Source organism: Lacerta agilis, chromosome 6 (genome assembly GCF_009819535.1).
Source record: "Lacerta agilis isolate rLacAgi1 chromosome 6, rLacAgi1.pri, whole genome shotgun sequence".
Classification (NCBI taxonomy): Eukaryota; Metazoa; Chordata; class Lepidosauria; order Squamata; family Lacertidae; genus Lacerta; species Lacerta agilis.
Genome location: NC_046317.1, coordinates 2,228,183 through 2,250,871, shown reverse-complemented (window position 1 = coordinate 2,250,871; position 22,689 = coordinate 2,228,183). Strand labels below are relative to the sequence as shown.

The window sequence follows — 22,689 nt, the reverse complement described above, 5'->3', positions numbered from 1 at the left end:
CTGCAGTTATATATAACAAGATGTGTACCCTCACTCTTGCTTACCTGTGTGGTGTGGAATGATCTGGGACCCTCACAATGTAGTTTGGTGCTGAGTGTTTTGCATGGAGAAGTGTTAGCAACATGCTCAAGCTCCTAGGAGTGCTATGATGCTGTTTAAGGTAAACCGAGTGCCCCCTTTATGCCCTGTGACCTTTCTTCATAACTTCCCAATACAAATTTCCACTTGTGAGCTCTAAATGTGCATGAGAGATACAGGTATGACCCCAGAGACAACACACCCTATTTTCAGAGTTAAGTTCTTCCTGTTCTTTATAAACTCTGGGTGCAAGTGTGCTTTGTTTTGAGTTACAACATATCCTGTGCTCTGTCACAGTGGCATGAGAGGGATGAACGTCAGGGTAGGGACACCTGTTATATATTTATATATTTATTGCAGTCTGCAGAAAGCATAAAATGGTCTAGAGGAATTCTCCAAATTCTTTTATAACACTTCTATAACATTCTCTTTACATGATTAGCTCATGAGTGATCTTTTCCAAGGACACAGTGGCATAGCAACCCCTGCTGGTGTCTGGGGAGGACCAGCATTTTGGGGAACACCCAGTGGCTTTGCCCATGTGCAGCACCCAAGAAGCCCAACAACCACCGTGCAGCCCGCCCCTGCCTAGCTGCATGGACAGCTTGTGAACGCCTTGTATACACTATTATAACAACACATAGTTTTAAAATGAAGCTATAAATCCATCCATTCTTCTGCCTCCTGCAAAGTGTTGCGTTTTGGGTAGTCTGTTACATGAAGCGGTCAGTCTGAGGGATTGTTCTTTGGAACATTAGTCTCTTCAAGGCCACTTGGTCTTTCTGCTATGCAAAGCTGATAAGAGAGGCTCCGCTTGTTAGCAAAATACAAAAATGCATCTTCTATTCATAGGTAGGGGTGCATGGAGAAGAGAAAAATAGTTTAAACTTCCAAATCTATGTTTCTGACTCTACGAACACAAAAGGGGTCACAATCCTTCCCTTACTCAACTGACAGAGATTATCTGATTGATACTGGACATTTCGGGCTTTGGGACTTAATGAGCATTATATTAGGCATGTAAAACAATTGCATTAAAAAGCTCTGGTTAGCTAGTTATCTGCTTTTATACAGGACAATGACACAGACACATTGTGGTTGTTACTGTGAGAACATGTTTATGCAGACTCAGCGGGCTGTGTATCAGAAACATGTCTTATGACAGAGGGTGAGAGCATAGGGGTGTGTTCTATGGGTTCTGACATACTTCCTGGGCCAGGTCACGACACCCAGGTATCACACGTACAAACACACAGCCAGATGCAAACACACAAGGGTGCCACATACACAGAAGTGACACACATTCAACACCAGGGCCTGAAATTTAGGCTGTAAGGATAGCACCTAAGCATGTGCAGAGTCTATTCCTTTGCTCACCAACAGCTGCAACCTGTCCCCAAATGCTTAGGGTTAAACAGCACGGATTCCAAAGCACATGGCCTCACTTTTTTTAGAGAGAGAGGAGAAAAAGAAAAAGAAAAGAAACCACTAACTTCAAGCACTGATTCAAGATTATAAATTATCTCTTTTAGGCCGGAGCTGAAGTTCCCTTAGATTCAGATTGCCCCTCTCCCTGCAGCCAGGATTAAAACAGCAAGTGAGAGGAGCTTTAGTCCACTCACAATTACTCTCTTCCCACGATTTATAGATAGCCCTGCTCTGCTCTCATCTCCCTTGCCTTGCCCATCCACAACCCAGAAGGTTGCAACATGAGGAGAGATTATCAAAACCTCAGGCACACAAATTAGACCACATGCTGTCCATGACCTCTCCTTACCCTTTGGGGGGGGGGGCAGGGAGCTAGAGAACGAATTTGAGGTGCCATTCCCATCTGTGCCAAAGTCACCTAAAACCCACTGCAGATAGCTCATTGTTGGGAGAATAGCACATAATTTAATAGACCTCTACCATGTCCTCACTTCCTTTTTGTTTTACCAAACTTAAAAAGCCACAAATGTTGTAACCTTAGGGCCAACTAAACAGCTGTAGACTGATGAGCAGTAGACGGAGGAAGTAAACAGTGGTGTTATAATCCTGCTCTCAGCTACATGCAGGACGTTTCCAAACTTTCCACTGTTGCGAGTACATTTTCTTGGAAACAGTAATAACTACAGCAATTTTTTATTTTTTTAAAACCTCTTTTTGGTCTTCCCCTTTGGTAGGCATAGAAATGCATACTTTGGGACATGAATGTTATTTGCTTGTGCTTGTTTTAACTACCTGATATATTTTGCTGAATATTGGTTATGCTTCTGTCTCATAATTTATGGAAGTGTGTTGCACGGTCACAGTGAGTAGTGTGAACGTTCTGTGAGAAGGGAAGAGTCCGATTGCTTGGTAGCAATGGGAAATACACAGCACTCAAACACACCAAAGTGAATAGCGCTGCTTTGTTAACCTGACTACCAGGATTGACAAATACCTACATACATCTAGGAACAGTTACCGGGACTGGGAAATACCAGCTTGTGCAACATTCCTGTGATTTACAGGGAGCATGAGTCATGCAGTGCAAAACAGTGACCTTTGCACTTTTCTTGTATGCGGAATAAATACAGTAACTTGTTAGCTAACTTCCTCTTGTAGAAGTAAGTGTGCCGAGAAGTTTCTTTCCTGAGACCAGTCTGGGCCATGGTGCAGAGAGTGGCAATTGTTGGAGCAGGTGTGAGTGGACTGGCCTCCATCAAATGCTGCCTGGATGAAGGGCTGGAGCCAACCTGCTTTGAGAAGAGCGATGGCATCGGAGGACTTTGGCAATTCACAGTAAGCGGAATAAACTCGATTTAAAGCTTTAAAGAAAGTGATGGCATTCTGCTGCTGGAATGTATCCCCAAAGCCAGGCAAGGGACAGTGGCCTTGCTTCAAAGTGGGTACAGGTGCACATCTGTAGTGTGGTAAACCTGCTGTGGAAGCTTATTTCCACATTGTGTTTTGACATTAGGCTTTTCATGCTCTCCACCTGTGTAGACTGATCATGTGGGGGGACTGCATGCACAGTTCCCACCCTTCATTTACTACGTGCGTGCATTCATCTGAAGGTCAGAACAGAGCGTACAGGTAAGTTACTTTCCATGCAGCTGGGAACTTTGTGAAAGAATAGTTGTACTTGAGTAAGTTCTATTGACACCTTGAAAGAACATGTGTAAATTAGGAGCAATAACAGTTTGCATAACCCTGCTCCCCCCCCCCGCAAGCTTCATTCAGCTACACATTTTGAATGCATGAAAATGCATGTGCAATCTTTTGTTCTCCACCAGAATCAAAGGAATCCTGTTTTGGGCTTCCGTTCAGCAGACGCTGGCTTTGCAAAGCCCTAACAAGTTGGAATCTGGTGGCATCACTACTGACCCACCTTATTGCCAAGGATTGCTAACAGAAAGTTATCAGCACCCTGTCAAAACTATAACCCACAGAAGGTTGTGGGTTGTTTTTTTTTTGGGGGGGGGGTTGATATTAAGAGCCTAGGAAGCTGCTTTATACAAAGTGAGAACCTTGGTCCATCCAGCTCAGTACTGCCTGCTACTGGCAGCAGTTCTCAGATGTCAGGGTTCTGGCCAGTGATCTTCTGTAGGCAAAGCAGATGCTCTGACGCTATTCCGTGACCCTTCCCATTCTGAAGTTAGTTGAAAGTTAATACCAGGAAAGACTTACCAGGAAGCTAATACCAGGAAAGATTCTAGAGCAGATCATTCAGCAAACGGTCTGTGAGCACCTAGAAAGGAATGCTGTGATCACTAAAAGTCAGCATGGGTTTCTGAAAAACAAGTCATGTCAGACCAATCTGATCTCATTTTTTGACAGAATTACAAGCCTGGTAGATGAAGGGAACGCTGTGGATGTAGCCTATCTTGATTTCAGCAAGGCCTTTGACAAGGTGCCCCATGATATTATTGTAAGGAAGCAGATAAAATGTGGGCTAGACAATGCTACCATTCAGTGGATTTGTAACTGGCTGACTGACCGAACCCAAAGGGTGCTCATCAATGGCTCCTCTTCATCCTGGAGAGATGTGACTAGTGGGGTGCCACAGGGTTCTGTCTTGGGCCCAGTCTTATTCAACATCTTCATCAATGACTTGGATGATGGGCAGGAGGGCATCCTGATCAAGTTTGCAGATGACACCAAATTGGGAGGGGTGGATAATACCCCAGAGGACAGGATCACACTTCAAAATGACCTGAACAGATTACAGAACTGGGCCAAAGTAAACAAGATGAATTTTAACAGGGAGAAATGTAAAGTACTACACTTGGGCAAAAAAAATTGAAAGGCACAAATACAGGATGGGTGACACCTGGCTTGAGAGCAGTACATGTGAAAAGGATCTAGGAGTCTTGGTAGACCATAAACTTGACATGAGTCAACAGTGTGATGCAGCAGCTAAAAAAGCCAATGCAATTCTGGGCTGCATCAATAGGAGTATAGCATCTAGATCAAGGGAAGTAATAGTACCACTGTATTCCACTCTGGTCAGACCTCTCCTGGAATACTGTGTCCAGTTCTGGGCACCACATTTCAAGAAGGATACTGACAAGCTGGAACATGTCCAGAGGAGGGCAACCAAAATGGTCCAAGGCCTGGAAATGATGCCTTATGAGGAACGGCTTAGGGAGCTGGGTATGTTTAGCCTGGAGAAGAGAAGGTTAAGGCAGTGTTTTTCAACCACTGTTCCGCGGCACACTAGTGTGCTGCGAGATGTTGCTTGGTATGCCGTGGGAAAATTACTTTATATATAGTCAATATAGGCACGGAGTTAAATTTTTTAACATTTTCTAATGGTGGTGTGCCTCGTGATTTTTTTCATGAAACAAGTGTGCCTTTGCCCAAAAAAGGTTGAAAAACACTGGGTTAAGGGGTGATACGATAGCCATGTTCAAATATATCAAAGGATGTCATATAGAGGAGGGAGAAAGGTTGTTTTCTGCTGCTCCAGAGAAGCGGAGGCGGAGCAATGGATTCAAACTACAAGAAAGAAGATTCCACCTAAACATTAGGAAGAACTTCCTGACAGTAAGAGCTGTTCGACAGTGGAATTTGCTGCCAAGGAGTGTGGTGGAGTCTCCTTCTTTGGAGGTCTTTAAGCAGAGGCTTGACAGCCATCTGTCAGGAATGCTTTGATGGTGTTTCCTGCTTGGCAGGGGGTTGGACTGGATGGCCCTTGGGGTCTCTTCCAACTCTAGGATTCTATGTTTCTATGAAAGCAGTGTAATTTCACAGTGTAAATACTGTAACTTATTTTGGCCTCTTAGTTACTGTGTAACTGCTACCATCACACAGGAAACACCTCAAAAGGGGAGAACTGGTGTTTATAGATCGGTTATGACCAATACCTCCAAGGAAATGACCTGCTTCAGTGATTTTCCGTTCCCAGAGGATTGCCCCAACTACCTGCGCCATTCTGTGCTCCTGGAGTACCTCAGGGAGTATGCGAAGCATTTCTGCCTTCTTGACTACATACGCTTCCAGGTGAGGGGGAAATTAACAGGCAGATGTTTTGCAAGGAACGGGGCCAGAGAGTGGTCCATCCGTTCTGAGGCTCTCCTCCTGCATTGCAGGGGGTTGGACTAGATGACCCTCAGGGTCCTTTCCTTTCCTTCTTTAATTTAAAATGCTTTATTCATTTTACAAATAAAAAACAATCAACAATACAATCCATAACCGAAACAAATATAAATAATGTAAAATGAAAATATAAGCTCCACAAAAAATGACAAGGAAAGAAAAAAAAGACAAAAAAAGGAAAGAAATAAAGAAAAAAAACACGAACAACAAATATTTTTCCATCACACAAAATCATTCCTGGACTACAAACCATATTTATGTAATCTATACACAAAGTTCCTGGGCAGAATTTGCCTTCATATTTCTATTTTTCACGTTTTTTCTGCTCCTCTATACTGGTTTGTGTCCCTTATTTGCTTTCTTTTGACTTCCCTCTAGCTCTGTGCGGTTTTTATACTTCACTTAGCTTTAAGTAATCTGTATTTAATTAAAACAAGAACAACAAATCCTTCCAGTAGCACCTTAGAGACCAATTAAGGTGCTACTGGAAGGATTTTTTTTTATTTTTTATTTTGTTTTGACTATGGCAGACCAACACAGCTACCTACCTGTAACTGTTTTAATTTAATTAGTGAACAGAACTTTTATCTGTGAATTTAATCAAGGGACAACCAAGTGTTGTTGGAACCATGTTTTGTTAGATAATTTTTAAAACAGTCCCATTATTTTTTTACCTTCTCTCCCAAGTGATTTCTTATTAACTCTGTCATCTTGGCCAATTCAAGGTATTCATTTGCCATTCGTGTTATTTTTAACCCTGTCGTCTTTTCTAACTCTAGTCTTTCTTGTTCTGCCATGTTTTTCCACTAATAATTTGGTTTTATCTTTGTTTAATTTAAAACCTGAGACCTGACCAAATTCGTTTAATTTTTCCAATGCTTCTATTATACTTTCTGTTGGGTTTTCTGTCGTTACGATTAAATCATCAGCAAAACTTTTTAATTTGTAAGATCTGCTGCCCAACCTAATTCCTTTTATTTTTGACTCCTCTCTAATTGCTTTTAATAATGTTTCCAGTATAAATAGAAGCGGTGATAGTGGACATCCTTGCCTGGTGCCTTTAGAAATAATAAACATTTCGGATAACTTATTATTATGATTTTAGCTTTTTGGTCTCTATATATCGCATTTATCCCTTCCAACTCTACAGTTGTATTCTTGATTCTGTGCTTAAATAAAACATATTTTTTGCACCGTTTTCTTTTTTAATTTTCTTTTTAATTTTCTCATTTTACCAAAAATTATCACATAGATACAGTTGCACAACAAATTTAGAACTTCAAATCATTGACTGCTCCCTCCCCCTTCCTTCATATGTAATTATCTAGTTACAGGTAGGTAGCCGTGTTGGTCTGCCATAGTCAAAACAAAACAAAATAAAAAATTCCTTCCAGTAGCACCTTAGAGACCAACTAAGTTAGTTCTTGGTATGAGCTTTCGTGTGCATACTATCTGAAGAAGTGTGCATGCACACGAAAGCTCATACCAAGAACTAACTTAGTTGGTCTCTAAGGTGCTACTGAAGGAATTTTTTATTTTATTTTGTTTTGATGTAATTATCTGTTAGGCATCTAATGTCATGCAAGCTATCACAACACCACAGTTCAAGAGGAAAACCACTTTGACCCGTGCTTTCTAGGCACAGAACAGGCAAAGGTGTGGACAAGCCCAGCGTGCATCATTTGAGTTGCTTCATTCTGGTTTTGCTTTTGTTTTTACAAGACCACCGTATGCAGCATCAGAAAACACCCCATTTCACAGCCACTGGACAATGGGTGGTTGATACTGAGACTAATGGGCAGCAGACATCAGAAATCTTTGATGGCGTAATGGTTTGCAGTGGCCAATATGCAGAGATCAATCTTCCACTGGATTCTTTCCCAGGTGCGTTTTGAATGCATTACCTGATACATCACATAAGCTAGCATGATTGTGTTCCCTCTCTCCTCAGGCAAAAGAGATGTGTACTAAAATCGCAGAATATCTGGTGCCTTCAGTCAAAGGAATTAAACGTGCCGTGGAACCTTTTATCTTAAATCATTGATAGACAAGAGTTGCCATGTCTGGTTGGTACCAGAGGTTGGCCTGTCATTAGGCAGTGGAATCTGAAGGCCATTAAGGGTGGCAGAACACACAGGGCACAATCAACAGGGAAGTTCTCCCGCACAAGCCTAATGAAATAATCACAAGCAGCTGTCATTACAATTGCAAGGAGAGAGTTGCCATTTGAACTAAGACTCCCCTTTACATCTGAGAAGATTTGATGTTTCTTTTTTTAAAAAAATAATTTTTATTGGTTTTTACACATATTTTCCAGCATATCATCTTTTTAAACATCATTTCAAATTCTTTGGCTATCACGGCCTAAGGCTTCCTTCAACCTCAACGGATGGTTTTCTAAAATCCTTTCTCATTATGCATTTTGTTACTACAGCTATTGCCATAAATTCAAATCTTAATACCTATTCTTAATTCTTTTCACAATAATTTATATATTACTCCTTACGAAACTTCTTCTAACCCTACAAGCGATGTCAATTGGTTACAGTTGCTTTCCAAATACGTCGGAAGATATTCTATTCTTTTAGGAAAGTCTGGTCCTGCTGGTTCCGAATTTTCCCGGTTAATCTCGCCATCTCAGCATCTCAGCTGAGATGGCGAAGAAGATCTGGCGTGTCTGCTGGTAAATTTGAAAATGTTTCTACTGCTTCCAACAGAGGACATCCAAATGTCTCTGAAAAACTCACAAACTGGGCATGAGCTTAAAGGCCTTCCTAACCTTTTTTTTTTTTTAATCCCCAGCATGCAGTAGTCCAAGATATCTGCATCTGAACATGGAGGTTCCATTTAGCTTTTATGGGTGATAGCTGTTGACAGACCATGGATTATTATTTTAAAATCCTCTATGAGAACTTGAGAATCTCCTTGGATAGTTGAATTCCGATGGTACTCGGAGGTATCTTGCCTTGGAGTTTCCCCCTTAGCTCTCACGGCTGACAGCCTTTGATACATGGATATAATAAGAAGCCAGTATACATCTGGCACTGTGCTGAGCAGCAGCTAAGGAGAAGGGGCGGGGGGGGGGGGGGACACACACCTATTATCCAGTGGGAAATCTCCTTGTGAAATAAGGGTATAAAACATTTCCTTCTTTTCCCCCCTCAGGGATTGAAAACTTCAAAGGTCGCTACTTACATAGCTGGGAATACAGAGATCCAAAAGGCTTTGAAGGGCAAAAAGTCCTTGTAGTTGGTGCTGGCAACACTGGAGGGGACCTTGCGGCCGAGATCAGCCGCACAGCTGCAAAGGTACCACCATCCATTATGGACAAATAAGTGCTGAGCTAATTTCAGTCTCGAGTGGGAGATACAATCACATCATCACCCTGGAACAATAAGAATACAAGAATAACATATTCATGGAGTGCTTTCAAGTTTAGCCCTTAGAACAGCCTTTTAAAGGTGGATTTTAATTATTTTTACCAATAATTTTGTTGTTTTAGTGTTTTCGTAAACTGCTTTGAGGGTGGTGGTGGCTGCTTTAGAAATTTAGAAATCAAGTGCTGTAGAAATTTTATGGGGTTGGGGAACTAACTAACAGCCTTGTAAGGGAGATCATCACTGTTATTCCCATGTTACAAATGGGATTAGGTGTGTTGAGGTTGAAAGAAGCAGCTTGCTTAAGTCTACTTAGTGGGTTCGTGGTAAAGGCAAGACTTACCGGTAAACTAAGGACTCCTTGATTCATGACGGTTCCCATCTCTTAGCCACTGTGCTTCACAGCCAGCCATGGTGTGCATTGTCCTGAATGTGCATATACTTCAAATTTTAGTCATCACTATCACTCGGGGCCAAGACTTGTTATGATTTTGGCAAATTCAGCCCTTTCCCGTTGAGAAATATTTGTCCCATCTTGTCCCCACCCAGAAACTGCTTTGGGAGAGAAGCATGCATTGCATTGGTGCCAATGGAAACTTCTCAGGTGGTGCTGTAGTCTAAATCATCACGCCTCTTGAGCTTGCCAGCTCAAATCTGTGTGATGGGATGACAGCGCTTAACCTTTACCTTTTTTTACCTCTCAGCTGATGTAGATAGAAGCTGGGGTGTGTGTGTGTGATTTTCATTTGGAACATAGCATGGGGGAGGGGAGGATTAATCTCTCCCTCCCCATTCCCTGTGGTCCATCTCAAACTTCCACCCCAACCCTAGAGCTATTTACATCCTTTTTAAAAGTACTTGTTAAGTAAGTGTTGAGTTTCGCTTGGCCCTTACACTCTGTGTTTTGATCTTGATCAGCCTCCGCCAGTTTAGTGCCTTCCAGGTGTTTTGCACTGCAACTCCCTTCAGCCACTATGACCAGTGTGTCACCATGTCCACAACACAGCTTGTTTGTTAAGGGCGCTGGGAATCATAGCTCTGTGAGGAGTAAGCTACAGTTCCCAGGACCCTTTGTGGGGAGCCATGTGCTTTTATTGTATGGTGCGAATGTTGGCTGGAGGTCACCAGGTTGGGGGAGGCTGATCTAAATGATCCTGAAGGCAGATGATGATGATGATGATGATTGTTGTTGAATTTATATACTGCCCTATACCCGAAGGTATCAGGGTGGTTCACATAAAAATATCACAGTATATAAAATAAAAATAAAAACAACAACGCAATAATATCTCCCCCCCCCCCAAAGAGACACATTTTAAAAGGTATGGGATGTTGATCAGCTTACAGCAGAGTACGCAATTCATACAAAGCTCTGGAAGGGTCTTGGTGGTGGGACATGATCTTCTGCACTCTGGTACTGCTTCCACCACTGTCCTTAAGTATCATGTCAGGAAGCACCAGATGTGATGCTTCTCCTCACAAAGGCCAGATGGAGAATGTGCTCTTGGCTTGATTTTAGTTGGTGGGGTAGCTAAGAGGAGAAAGGTGGTCTTTGAGCCTCTCCCCAGCTCTCTGGTGCTTCTGCCACTTGAAGGGGTCTGCAGAGAGGCCATTTGTTGCATTCCCTCGTCTGCACATCATTCCACTTTTAGTTCTGTGATGTTTCCCCAATGTTGCTGCATTATTGCCCTCTAGAGGGGCATTTGCATTTCAACGTTTGTGGTATAAAAGTTGAAGGATTTCAGCAGGAAATTACGGGACATGCACTGATTGGAAATGTGTCCACCCTGAAACTTCTTCAGAAAGCAAAAGTATTGAAAGCAGGATCAGATATAACTGCCCCAATGCTATCATGAGCACAAATACTCATGAATGCGCAATGAAAAGGACATATGGAATGGCACTTGGTATGATATTGGTCTCCTACTTCATCAGCTCATGGCTATTTCCTGAGGAGTTACTTTTGCTATTAAGATAATGATATTGTGTGAGCAATATCAAAAGGAGCTGGCCAGCCTTTGGTCCTTGGTCTCTTTGCCACTCCATCAGACCAGTTCTCACATGTTCTCAAATCATCTGCCAGGCAGTCGGCAGCACCCTAAGGAGATGCTTCTTCACTTTGAATCCTCTTCAGGTCTTCCTCAGCACCAGAAGTGGAGCATGGGTGCTGAGTCGCATTTCAGAAGCGGGCTGGCCCGTTGACATGGCCTTGACAACTCGGTTTCATGGGTTAATTGAAAAGCTGCTTCCAGAAGGCACCATATACAAGCTAAGGGCAAAGAAGTTTCAATCGATGGTTTAACCATGAAAACTATGGCTTGATCCCTGTTAAAAGGTAATTTTCTGAATTAAGAATGTGCAAACAATTCTGCTTACAGAAAATGAAGTTTCTGGACAGTATCTATTGGGAGGGGGGATTCATTTCCCAATGCATTTTGAGCAAAATTCTCTTCTTCAGCATCACTAGCCACAGTTGCCAAGGCACATACATATTGTCAAGGAGCTCGCTCCTTGTTTCTATGAGCTACTTCTACAAAGAAGATCATTTTGCTGAAATTTCACGGTAACTGGAACAGTGCACAGTAACTATACCCTAGAGTGTGATTCTTGAGAGCCAGTGTGGTGTAGTGGGTAAGAGTGGTAGTCTCGTAATCTGGGGAACCGGGTTCGCTTCCCCGCTCCTCCACATGCAGCTGTTGGGTGACCTTGGGCTAGTCACACTTCTCTGAAGTCTCTCAGCCCCGCTCACTTTACAGAGTGTTTGTTGTGGGGGTGGAAGGGAAAGGAGAATGTGAGCCGCTTGGAGACTCCTTCAGGTAGTGATAAAGCGGGATATCAAATCCAAACTCCTCCTCCTCCTCTTCTTCTTCTCATATGAAGCTTTGCTGGATTTTCGTGTCTAAGGCGTTGAAGTGTACAGATTGAGCATTAGAGCCAGTGCGAAAGGAGCACTGGCTTTTTGTAAGCCGTGACAACAGTATGTAGAGGACCCAGCCTCAGGCCTTCCCTCCAACCCCTTAGAATGAGTCTTTCCCCTCCATGTTCTCATGAAGGTACCACAGAGTGCTCACCAGTCCTTTATTTCCAGCAATTATCATTCCAAGGAAAGTCCAACAGTGAGTCGAAGAGGTAGCATGTCACAAAGCAGTTCCAAGAAGCAGATTTAACAAAAAGTGTCAGGCAGTTTTACTATCAAAATATTTATGGTAACTGGGGAAGGTGGCGGTCTGGCCAAACAATCAAATCCCAAATAGGGATACCTGCTGTGGTGGGGAATGACCCTTGCTCCAAAAAGTGTGGCTAAAATTAAAGGCTTCAGGAGCTCAGACCAGAACAAATTTCATAAAATCATACACACACTTTACAAAAACAAAACTATACAAGAGAGAAAAACTTCAAATACCGGTAATTACACAGTTAAAAATGGCTCAGAAGGTAAGAAAAACAAGAAACACTATCTTATATAGCTAATTAACATAAATGCTTACACTTAAATCTCAGTAGGCTGAGCAATGGAACAAGATGCTGTCAAAAGCCCAAATAGACGCTGACCTCAACTTGCCTGGCTACCGAGAGCTCCCAATTCAGGTTTTATGGGAACTTATCGACCATGGGCATTCACCACTTCCACCCAATTGCCTGGCAGCTTCATCATATATCTTGAGGTGGCAGGTGAAAACATTAGGCTAATCTATATATATATAAATGTTCCCATTGTGTGCGTGGCGGACACCGATGTTCTCCGTAACCGCTGGACCAAAGCGCATCAAATTAGTGCAACGCGTAACATGACCATCAAGGAAGGATCTGGCATAATAAAAACTTTAAAAACCACACCTGTAATGCCTAAAATATAGAATAAAGGCAAAAAATGGCGCACCTATTATACCTCACCAGCAAAAGGAATGAAGACTCCAACAGCATCCAATAGAAAGGCAGATGGCCCGTCGACATCATCAGACCTGGCCAGAGCAACAATGCCTGTGCCCTCACCTAAAATGGCCGCCGCAGCTTCGCATGCTCCGTGGGGAGGGAAAAAACCACGGAGCAGGAGGCATGCCTGAGAGGTCGCACTGAGTAAGATCAGCTCTGAGGAGATTGTTTCGCTGGGGTGCGTGATTTTGGGACTGGGTCAGTTTGGGACTGGGGTGGGGGAGAATGCTCTTTAAGGTCGCCATTGCCCTCACATAAAATGGCCGCCGTAGCTTCGCATGCCTGGTGTTTTTACATGAGTAGAATGTGCTCTTTTATGTAAAATGCATCTCTGGGTTATTTGTGGGGCATAGGAATTAGTTCATTCCCCCCCCCCCCCAAAAAAAATATAGTCCGGCCCACCACATGGTCTGAGGGACAGTGGACCAGCTCAAGGCTGAAAAAGGTTGCTGACCTCTGCTCTAAAGGGACAGGGAAGAATGAAAACAGGAGCTTCCAGAATACTCTCGGGGTCAGGAGAATTTAAAAAAGCCAAGAAAAAAAACACACCCCACAGCAAGGCGTGGCTGGGCCAGCTAGTCTGTAATAATAACAACAACAACAACAACAACAACAGTTTACAGTTATGCCCAAATTAAAATAACTGCAACTCCAACTAACATTTAACCAACTCCAACCCAAACAGAGGACCCAAATTAAAACCATTTAAAACATTTAAGCCAAATTGCTCCAACCCAAGTTGTTCCAGCAATGTCCCTCTGGCTCCCCAGGAGCCTCTTTTAGCTCTTTCAGGGTAAGTGTGGGCCCCGCCCTCCAGGCCAGGTAGAAATGGACCTTGCAGCAGGGAGCAGGTCTCCCTTCCACCCTCACGGCAGCAGCAATGTCCCTCTGGCTTCCCATAACCAGGCCTTGAGCTGATTAGACAATCTATGGTCTTTAAACGTGTTTGTGGGGGCTATTGGTTTATTTTGTTTTATTGCATATTTTGTGTTCTCATTTTGTATTTTTATGCTGAGATCTTCAGATAAAGGGCTTTATGCAATTCTAACAAAGAAATGAATAAATTCCATGTATCTGCTCCTTCTTCCTCAGAGATCAGACCCTCCAAGTGTCTCTATTTCCCAGAGACGTCCCTGATTTAGAGAAGCCGTCCTGGTTTCTGATTGGATCCCAGGATGTCACACTTTCCCTTAGGATGTCCCTATTTTCTTTGCAGAAATGTTGGAGGGTATGAGAGATTCAGCTTGTAGAGGTCAGGGGTAAACCAGAAGAATGCTTGTACACACCAACAACATATTTAAAAGGCATGCCTGTCATATCTCAGTGGCGTAGTAGGAATTGTCCTTGGTAAAGAGGGATAGCTGGTAGTCACATATGGACTAACTAATAGTGTTTCTTTCCACTTTCTGCTATTTAACAGTTCATGGACATCTTTAATTTTGAACGATGAGCTGCCTAGCTGTATCCTCTGTGGAGCTGTGATAGTAAAGCCAAATGTGAAGATGTTTACGGACACCTCTGCCATCTTTGAAGATGAAACAGTCGAAGAGAATATAGACACCGTCATCTTTACAACTGGCTATTCTGCCACATTTCCCTTTCTGGAAGAGTCTCTCCGTGATGCCTGCAAGAGCAGCACATCTCTTTATAAGCACATCTTTCCTCCTTACCTAGAAAAGCCCACACTGGCTTTTGTTGGCTTTATAGCAGTAACTGGAGCCATTCTGCCAGCAGTGGAACTTCAGGCACGTTGGATCACAAGGGTATTTAATGGTACGAATGGATAATGTTATTGTCAGTTTCCAGTTTGCACCAAGGGGAAACACAACAATGTTTAACACTCTAAATGAAACAGCAATTGTAACAAGGTATGAAGGAGAGGAAATGGTTGGCACTCCTCCTACGCTGTGACCTGTTGATGCTAACCACAGATCGGGCACCACTTCTGCTTTGCATAAGGATGGGGGTAGACGTATGATTATTTTGGGTAATTTGGGCTTTAGATAAGTTTTCATGTGTGCCAGATTAAAAACTAAAGCTCAAATAAGATCCCTGCTGGGTTGAACCAAGGACTCATCTGGTCCAACATCCTGTTCCCACAGTGGCCAACCACTGTGATCCAACTGTCATCAAAAGTTACAGTATATAAGGCTTCAGCAGTTTTTCAAAAGTTAGATTGCATTCCTCCTATAGTACAGAATTTCTTCAAAGTCTTCTGAAGAGTTTCTAAAATTTGCTGGACTGGGGCTGGGAGTCGTGGTGGCCAGAAAGGCATTTCAGAGCCTAAAGGTAAAAGGTAAAGGGACCCCTGACCATCAGGTCCAGTCGTGTCTGACTCTGGGGTTGCGGCGCTCATCTCGCTCTATAGGCCAAGGGAGCCGGCGTTTGTCCGCAGACAGCTTCCGGGTCATGTGGCCAGCATGACAAAGCCGCTTCTGGCGAACCAGAGCAGCGCACGGAAACGCCGTTTACCTTCCCGCTGGAGCGGTACCTATTTATCTACTTGCACTTTGATGTGCTTTCGAACTGCTAGGTGGGCAGGAGCTGGGACCGAGCAACGGGAGCTCACCCCGTGGCAGGGATTCGAACCGCTGACCTTCTGATCAGCAAGCCCTAGACTCTGTGGTTTAACCCACAGCGCCACCTGGGTCCCTTTTATTTCAGAGCCTACCCCCCCGTCTAATTTGTACTTCTGCAAACTTTGGGTTCCCCTCAGATCTGCAGACAATTTTTTTTGCGTGTGTGGATGATGTGATATATGTCATATATAGACTTTCTGCTACCAGAACATCCAATTAGAATTCATCTCAGAGTTACACAACCACCCCAATGTGGACTTTAGATTCCTCAAGCCTGGCAGGCCATCTCTCACTAAAGGCAATTTGAATCAAAGCAGCAAGTGTACTTTCCTTTTATTGGCCGAAATACAGAAGTTCATATTTGCCATTTTCTTTCTCATACTCAGGGTCGAGTGAGCTCCCTCCAATGAGCAGAATGATCGGTGAGGTGGCTAAAAGGAAGAACGCGCTCCTTAAAAAGTATGAAATGCTATATATTATTGTGCATGTGGTATTACTGTAATCAATCATTCAGGGCTTATTCACACTAACCTTTTGCTGTGCTTTTTCCACACAAAGGTCCGTGCTTTAATGCTCTGTGTGCAAGCATTTTCCTTCCCCCCATGAAAACCTGGCTCTTCAAAGCTCAATCAGGGCAAACATCAATTTGGGTTTTCCATGGATTGCTGTTTGCTCTGATTGAGCTTTAAAGAGCAGGTTTTTGCAGGCCTGGAAAGAGTGGAGGAAAGGCAAGTGGACCACAAAAGTGGTCATCCCCTTGGTCTTTTAAAATTGTAGAGTCTCCAAACTAACATTGCTTTATTCCATTGGCGTCTTGCCAAACGTCCTGCATATATCCACTTTAACTTCAAGGCCTTTCCCACTGCATCCATCCATAACTTTTGATTTTTGTTGTATCCAATTACTAGTTTTTCTACCTTTTAATGATGTTCCTACCATTGCACATTCCATGGCCTGCTGTGTTGTTCTTAAGCTGTTCATGTTTCTCTATGTCATAGTCCATTTTTTGGATCCATAGCACATCAGAGGCAATATGGACATAATGAACATTTTAACTTGCGAATCTAACCAAATCTAAGAATGGCACACCTTAAAACAATGGCTTGATTTTGGGAGTGGAGAGAGACTGGTTTGTTTCCCAATCAACTTTAATTGCACCACCTGAATTTGCTGATATGTGTCTGAATTAAAAAAAACTCCAAAACAGCAGCACTCCAGAAGAGCCCTGAGTGGGGGGAAATATACAGAACTGAGAATTTAATGGCAGAAAAGAATGCCATAAGCCTGTGGAGTGCTTTGCTAATGCTTTTGGGAGGTTCAGAGATGACTTCAAAGAGTAGTGAAGGATACCAGGCACCCCCAGATATTTGCTGCTACCCCATTTACCCATTTTCAGAAACAACATGCTAAGGTCCCATACAACATGGATTAAATTTTTAGAAACCTTCAGGTGGTTAAAGAGACCTCTTTCACTTTGTCCCTTTTCCTGCTCCTGCTCTGATTGGCTGCTCTCTAGAAGTTTTCCATCCATGAAAATAGTGCCATGCGTGTGGTTAAAGAAGAGTTTCCACCACACTTGAATTCCTAGTCTTTGTCTGACCACTGAGCAGAAAAGACATGGCCATCATTATCATCCTTGTGCCGGATTTGGCCATAAGGAGCAGTAATGTTTTTATCAGGAGCAAGATGAGGAAAAACAAGCAGATTGTACAACTGGTCTTCCTCTCTTCTCCTTTTTTGATTCCTTTATGCTAAAATGTTGTGGGTGAGAAATGGGGGAATGGCAGCATTATCAATAAGATACACTGGGGATATTATTCCATTCCAAGAAACAGATGACCAGACGCTGAACCTAATGCAGTGAACTACATTTGGCATCAAACAGGAAGAAGTTCATTTGCTGTTCAAACATATGTATATCAGAAAGGCATTCAAGCTGCACCCTCACAAACTGGGCCACTGGGACAGTCTGGGCAGCTCTGCTAAACCTGCCCCAGCCCTTCGCTGTATACTTCTCAGCAATATTCTGAGTATTTGCTGCTTTGTTAATAAGGAATGACCTGGGACTCAGCTACATTAGTAAAGATACAGTGATCTGAATGCGCTATAAACATACAACACCAGATGGCACCAGAGAGCAGAAAATTTTAAAACACGGTTTTCCATAGAGATTTCTTTCTTTTGTTATAGCGATCTAATTTCTGACTTACTTATAGCATTTCCCCCCTCTCTGTCTAGATCCACCCCTGGTTTTGTTATCATGGAGGGTTATTATTACCACCACTACTACTACAAATAATAATAATAATAATAATAATAATAATAATAATTTCATTTCTATACCGCTTTATATTTTAAAGAAAAAATCTCAAAGCGGTTTATAACACATTAAAGCATCAAATAAAACAATCCAGAATAAAACAAATTCAGGTTTCAAGGAAAATCTTTCAGATCCTTCTCCAAGTGACATTTTGCTTTCCCCATATTTATTTACCTACTTAATTTCTATAGCTGCCTCATAGCAGAAGTGCTGAAGTGTGCTGTAGTGGTTAGAGTGTTGGACTAGGACCTGAGGTAAAAAAAAAAAAAAACCTTCATCAAAAGCAAGCCAGGGGCTTCAGCATGACCCCTACTCTAATGGGCTTGAATTAGAAAAGAATTCAATAAACTGGTGGACCTCTGGGTTCCATTTGACGCCAGTGTTTTCATCCTTTCTTGATTCTATGATATCAGCAGCATATTTGATTAGCTCCATAGCATCCTAACATGATTACATTTAGCAGTGGTCTCTGATTGACTAGGATAACTAGAGAAGGAATGAATAAGGAGAGAGAGAGATAGCAGTCACTGAAGCAACAGCATAGGCTGAAAAAAAAACCAGCCTTCTAAAATTGCTATTTTTGAGACAAAGGTCAAATTGGAAAATAGTTGTTGTTTAGTCGTGTCCGACTCTTCGTGACCCCATGGACCAGAGCATGCCAGACACTCCTGCCTTCCACTGCCTCCCGCAGTTAATAATGCTGGGCTGTTGAAATTTGTTGCTGAGCACCTACTGTAGGTTCAAATCATTTCCTCAGCCATCAAGGCAATGGGCAAGTTGGTCCTCTCAGCCTAACTACTTGAAACAATGACAAGTAAGGTTCTCCGGCATGTTGCCCCCACCCCCAGCACCCCATGACACTGGGCCCTGCTTCCTCTGCCCCCAACATTCCTGTGTTTGGCTCAAAAGTCTAAAAAGGGCTCCTAACCACATTTGGCTAAATAGTTAGAAGCCTTTGTGCAATCAGAAACTTTACATTATCCAAGTTCCCAGTCTTGAGGAGGCTTCAAACTTCTCCAGCCTCCACACTAAACAAGCAAGTGTCGGAGGAGGGAAGAGGGCCTGCCTGGTGCGCAGGATACAAGGGGACGGAGCCAGTGGTGTAGGGAGGGGGGGCGAAGGGGGTGGGTAGCCCCAGGTACCACCCTGGAGAGGGTGACACTCTGGGCGCCCCTCCTTGGCTCGCCTCCGCCCAGACGGGCTTGCTCGGGGCTCTCCTGCCGGCAGTGCGCTGCTATGGAGCGCTGTGCGCCACCGGCGGACCCCAAGCAAGCCCATCCCCAGCTCTCCTGCTGGTAGTGCGCCGCTCCCAGCATGCAGGCGTAGCGTGTGTTCGACGACGCATGCGGCGTGCCGCCAGCGGGCCCCGAGCAAGCCGCGGAGCGAGGCCGCCCTGCCTGGGGCTCGCCTACTGTTGGCGCGCCGCTCCCAGCATGCTTGCGCAGCATGTGTCATAGGCACGCTGCGCATGCGTGCTGAGAGCGAAACCACGCCCCCTGTGCTTCTGGGTTTGCTGCTTCCTCCGCCCCTGGACGGAGCTGGTCCATGCACACACCCAGCCCCCCTCTGTATCTTGAAGGCTCATGTGATCAGACTGAGTAGTACTACAGTCACATCTTTTCGGGGGGGGGGGAGCTACATAACAGGTGAATTGTGCTTACTGGGCCTTAGAAGTTTGACACTCTTCCGATTTCTTTTCCACTCTAGGGGTATTATTTCCAGCAAGAAAGACAAAATCAGGACGAGTTTCGTCTCCTACATGGATGAAATTGCTGCTTGCTTGGGTGTGAAGCCCAATGTGCCATTGCTTTTCCTGTCAGACCCCAAACTAGCCTGGATGGTCTTCTTTGGCCCCTGCACTTCTTATCAGTACCGCCTGACTGGACCTGGAAAGTGGGGGGAAGCCAGAGGTGCAATCCTGACCCAGTGGGACCGAGTTCTAAAGCCCCTGAAGATGCGAGTCATAGAAGACTCCCCCCAACCTGCTACCGTTTCCCATTGGCTCAAAGCCCTTGCCCTGCCCACATTCCTGGGGGCCACCTTGATCATTCTTAAATACCTGCCTCCTGCGTGGCTACAAAGAACAAATGGATGGCGTGCATTGAATTCGTTTCATGTTTAGTGGCTTAAGCATAGTTCACAATGCCTGGTCACACCAGTTTTGAAAAATGAATCATGACCCAGAGACTGTGTGGTCTGAGAAGCCATGCGCAGAGAGTGAAGCGCACACACAGCAGCTGTTCTTGTATCTTGTGGGTCCTTTAGGTTTGGGGAAATGATACTATAAACTTAGCATGTAGTTTGACAGGATAAATGTGAAGCCTTTATTTTCCAGTTGTTGTTTAATTGTGAGGGTGATCTCTGTGTTCTAACAGTGTAGTCCGAGAATAGTTTACTGCCATGGTTCCCAACGTGGGACACAGAATAGGCTAAAAAATATGTCCATAAATATAAATTTATATTTATATTTATATGCTTGGCAGGGGGTTGGACTGGATGGCCCTTGTGGTCTCTTCCAACTCTATGATTCTATAAATATCGATCATTGCCTCATAAGAAATGGTTTTAAATAGAGGGTGAATTGAATGGGGGGGGGGCGTTGTTGGAGAGGGGGAAAGAAGAGCTAATTTGTCCATGGCTAGGGGGCGCAATCTGGATGGTTCTGCCAGGGGTGCGAGATCACCTAGCTATGGCTCTGGGCACACACCCCACAGGGGGGCAATTTGATTTTTAGTGGGGCAATTTGAGAGAAGAAGAAGAGAAGAGTTTGGATTTGATATCCCGCTTTCTCACTACCCGAAGGCTAACATTCTCCTTTCCCTTCCTCCCCCACAACAAACACTCTGTGAGGTGAGTGGGGCTGAGAGACTTCAAAGAAGTGGGACTAGCCCAAGGTCACCCAGCAGCTGCAAGTGGAGGAGTGGAGACGCGAACCCGGTTCCCCAGATTACGAGTCTACCACTCTTAACCACTACACCACACTGGCTCTCAGGGGTGCGAGATCACCTAGCTATGGCTCTGGGCACACACCCCACAGGGGGGCAATTTGATTTTTAGTGGGGCAATTTGAGAGTGAGTTATTAACAGTGAATGGCCTTTTAGGCTGCCTCCATGTGAATACAAGTTCACTTTTTGAATAATAAGAATTATATGTCACAGTGTGGGGGAGGGGCACCAGGATTTTAGAGATGCTTAGGTGGGGCATGGCCAAAAAAAGGTTGGGAACCGCTGGTTTACTGGGAAATGAGTTTCACTGTATTCAGTAAGTGGGGCTTTTGAATTGCAACCGGAATGTTTGTTTCATATAGGCCACGTGGCACAGTAATATTCTTGACCTGTGAGGAAACAAATTTGGTGAGAGCAGCAGTTTATCTGACACTCCATATAGCTTTGATCTTCTGCAACCTTCTCCTCAGGTCAGATAGATCACGGGATGGTAGCGTGCAATCTTTTCTTCCTTGGCCTTCAATTCTTTCAAACGGGCAGATTTTAGCTACAACAAATACATATGTATGTACACATGTCATTTCATAGTTATAGTTTAGAATGCTCCAATCTAGCTTCGTTTGAGAATAAATATCTGCAGGCACTAACTGTAGTATAATCAGTTACAGGTAGGTCTGCCATAGTCAAAACAAAATAAAAAATAAAAAAATTCCTTCCAGTAGCACCTTAGAGACCAACTAAGTTTGTTCTTGGTATGAGCTTTCGTGTGCATGCACACTTCTTCGGATAAGAAGCCCTTTATATTCCTCTACGAGTACAGGCAGCTCCCCGTTTACACACGTTCAATATGTGTGTGACTGTGTATACACGCATCACCCAGAACCCGGAAGTAACCTGGAAATGTCATAAAGCCAGCACTGAAGAAACATCACTAAAAGGGTGGACTGGGGGTGGGGCAGGGCAGGAGTGGAACGGGGGGGGGGGATTTCAGGCTTTTTCAATGCGTTTCAATTATATCCGATTTCACCAAGGTGTGTGGTGCCTCCACTTAAATGGGGGGCTCCTTGTAAATTACAAATGAGATCACTGGGGAAACTTTTTCATATTCTATAGCAGAACCACTGGCATTTGTTTCCTGTTTTTTAATAATATTTTTTATTAGTTTTCAATTACAATCCAATAATAGCCTCATTATAACAATACCAATTTATAATACAATTATTAATACCAATTGTTCAAACACCAAATTATATAATTTAGATAAGGTGGCCCCCCACGTGTTAGAATTGATGGCTTGATTACTTGATTTATTTCTGCATTCCAAAATCTTATTAATTTCCATTGCATTCCAGTCATAATAATAATCCCTTGTACAACAACTGCAATATTAATAACTTTTATTTGTGTTGATACATTAAATGATTTATAAAACTACAAGTGAGGCACTCAGACTATATCCTTGTTCTTCCAGTGTGTGGCAATTATTCTGTCCATGGTGTTTCTTCCTGTCCTTGTAAAAAGTCATTTCTATATTTTCCCCAGTTGTTGCTGCTACCCATCATGCCTTAGGCTGAGCTGATATCTCATTGTTGATCCAGAAATTTCTCCTTCATTCTGTCCCGTGCTTTGTTGTTTTGCAACTTTAACAGCTGCAAAAGTCACTCTGTCCCATTAAAATAACCTGTTTTCACCATTTTTCCTCTCAGCCTTGGAAGAAGAGTGGTCTGTCGAACTGCAGATGACTCAATAATGAACCTTATCAGTTCCTTAGCAAGTTCACAGACTCCTTTCATCCTTCCATCCAACTGAAGATAAATGAGCAATTATACTTCCAATTAAATTAAATTCCAAGTCCCCTTAGCGTTATTCAGTTAACTCCGTAAATAATAAAGGA

At 43.5% G+C, this 22,689-nt stretch overlaps 1 protein-coding gene across 1 annotated transcript; it reads left to right on the top strand.

Annotated features, from left to right (window-relative positions):
- Window positions 1-2,678: 2,678 nt before the first annotated feature.
- Window positions 2,679-20,071, top strand: LOC117047947 (dimethylaniline monooxygenase [N-oxide-forming] 4-like). The gene is given in 10 exon segments (XM_033151198.1): window positions 2,679-2,841; window positions 5,356-5,544; window positions 7,363-7,390; window positions 7,393-7,524; window positions 8,806-8,948; window positions 11,152-11,301; window positions 11,303-11,352; window positions 14,371-14,723; window positions 15,916-15,988; window positions 19,557-20,071. Coding segments are annotated over 10 exon segments (1,665 nt in total). The 5' UTR covers window positions 2,679-2,709; the 3' UTR covers window positions 19,972-20,071.
- Window positions 20,072-22,689: the final 2,618 nt, after the last annotated feature.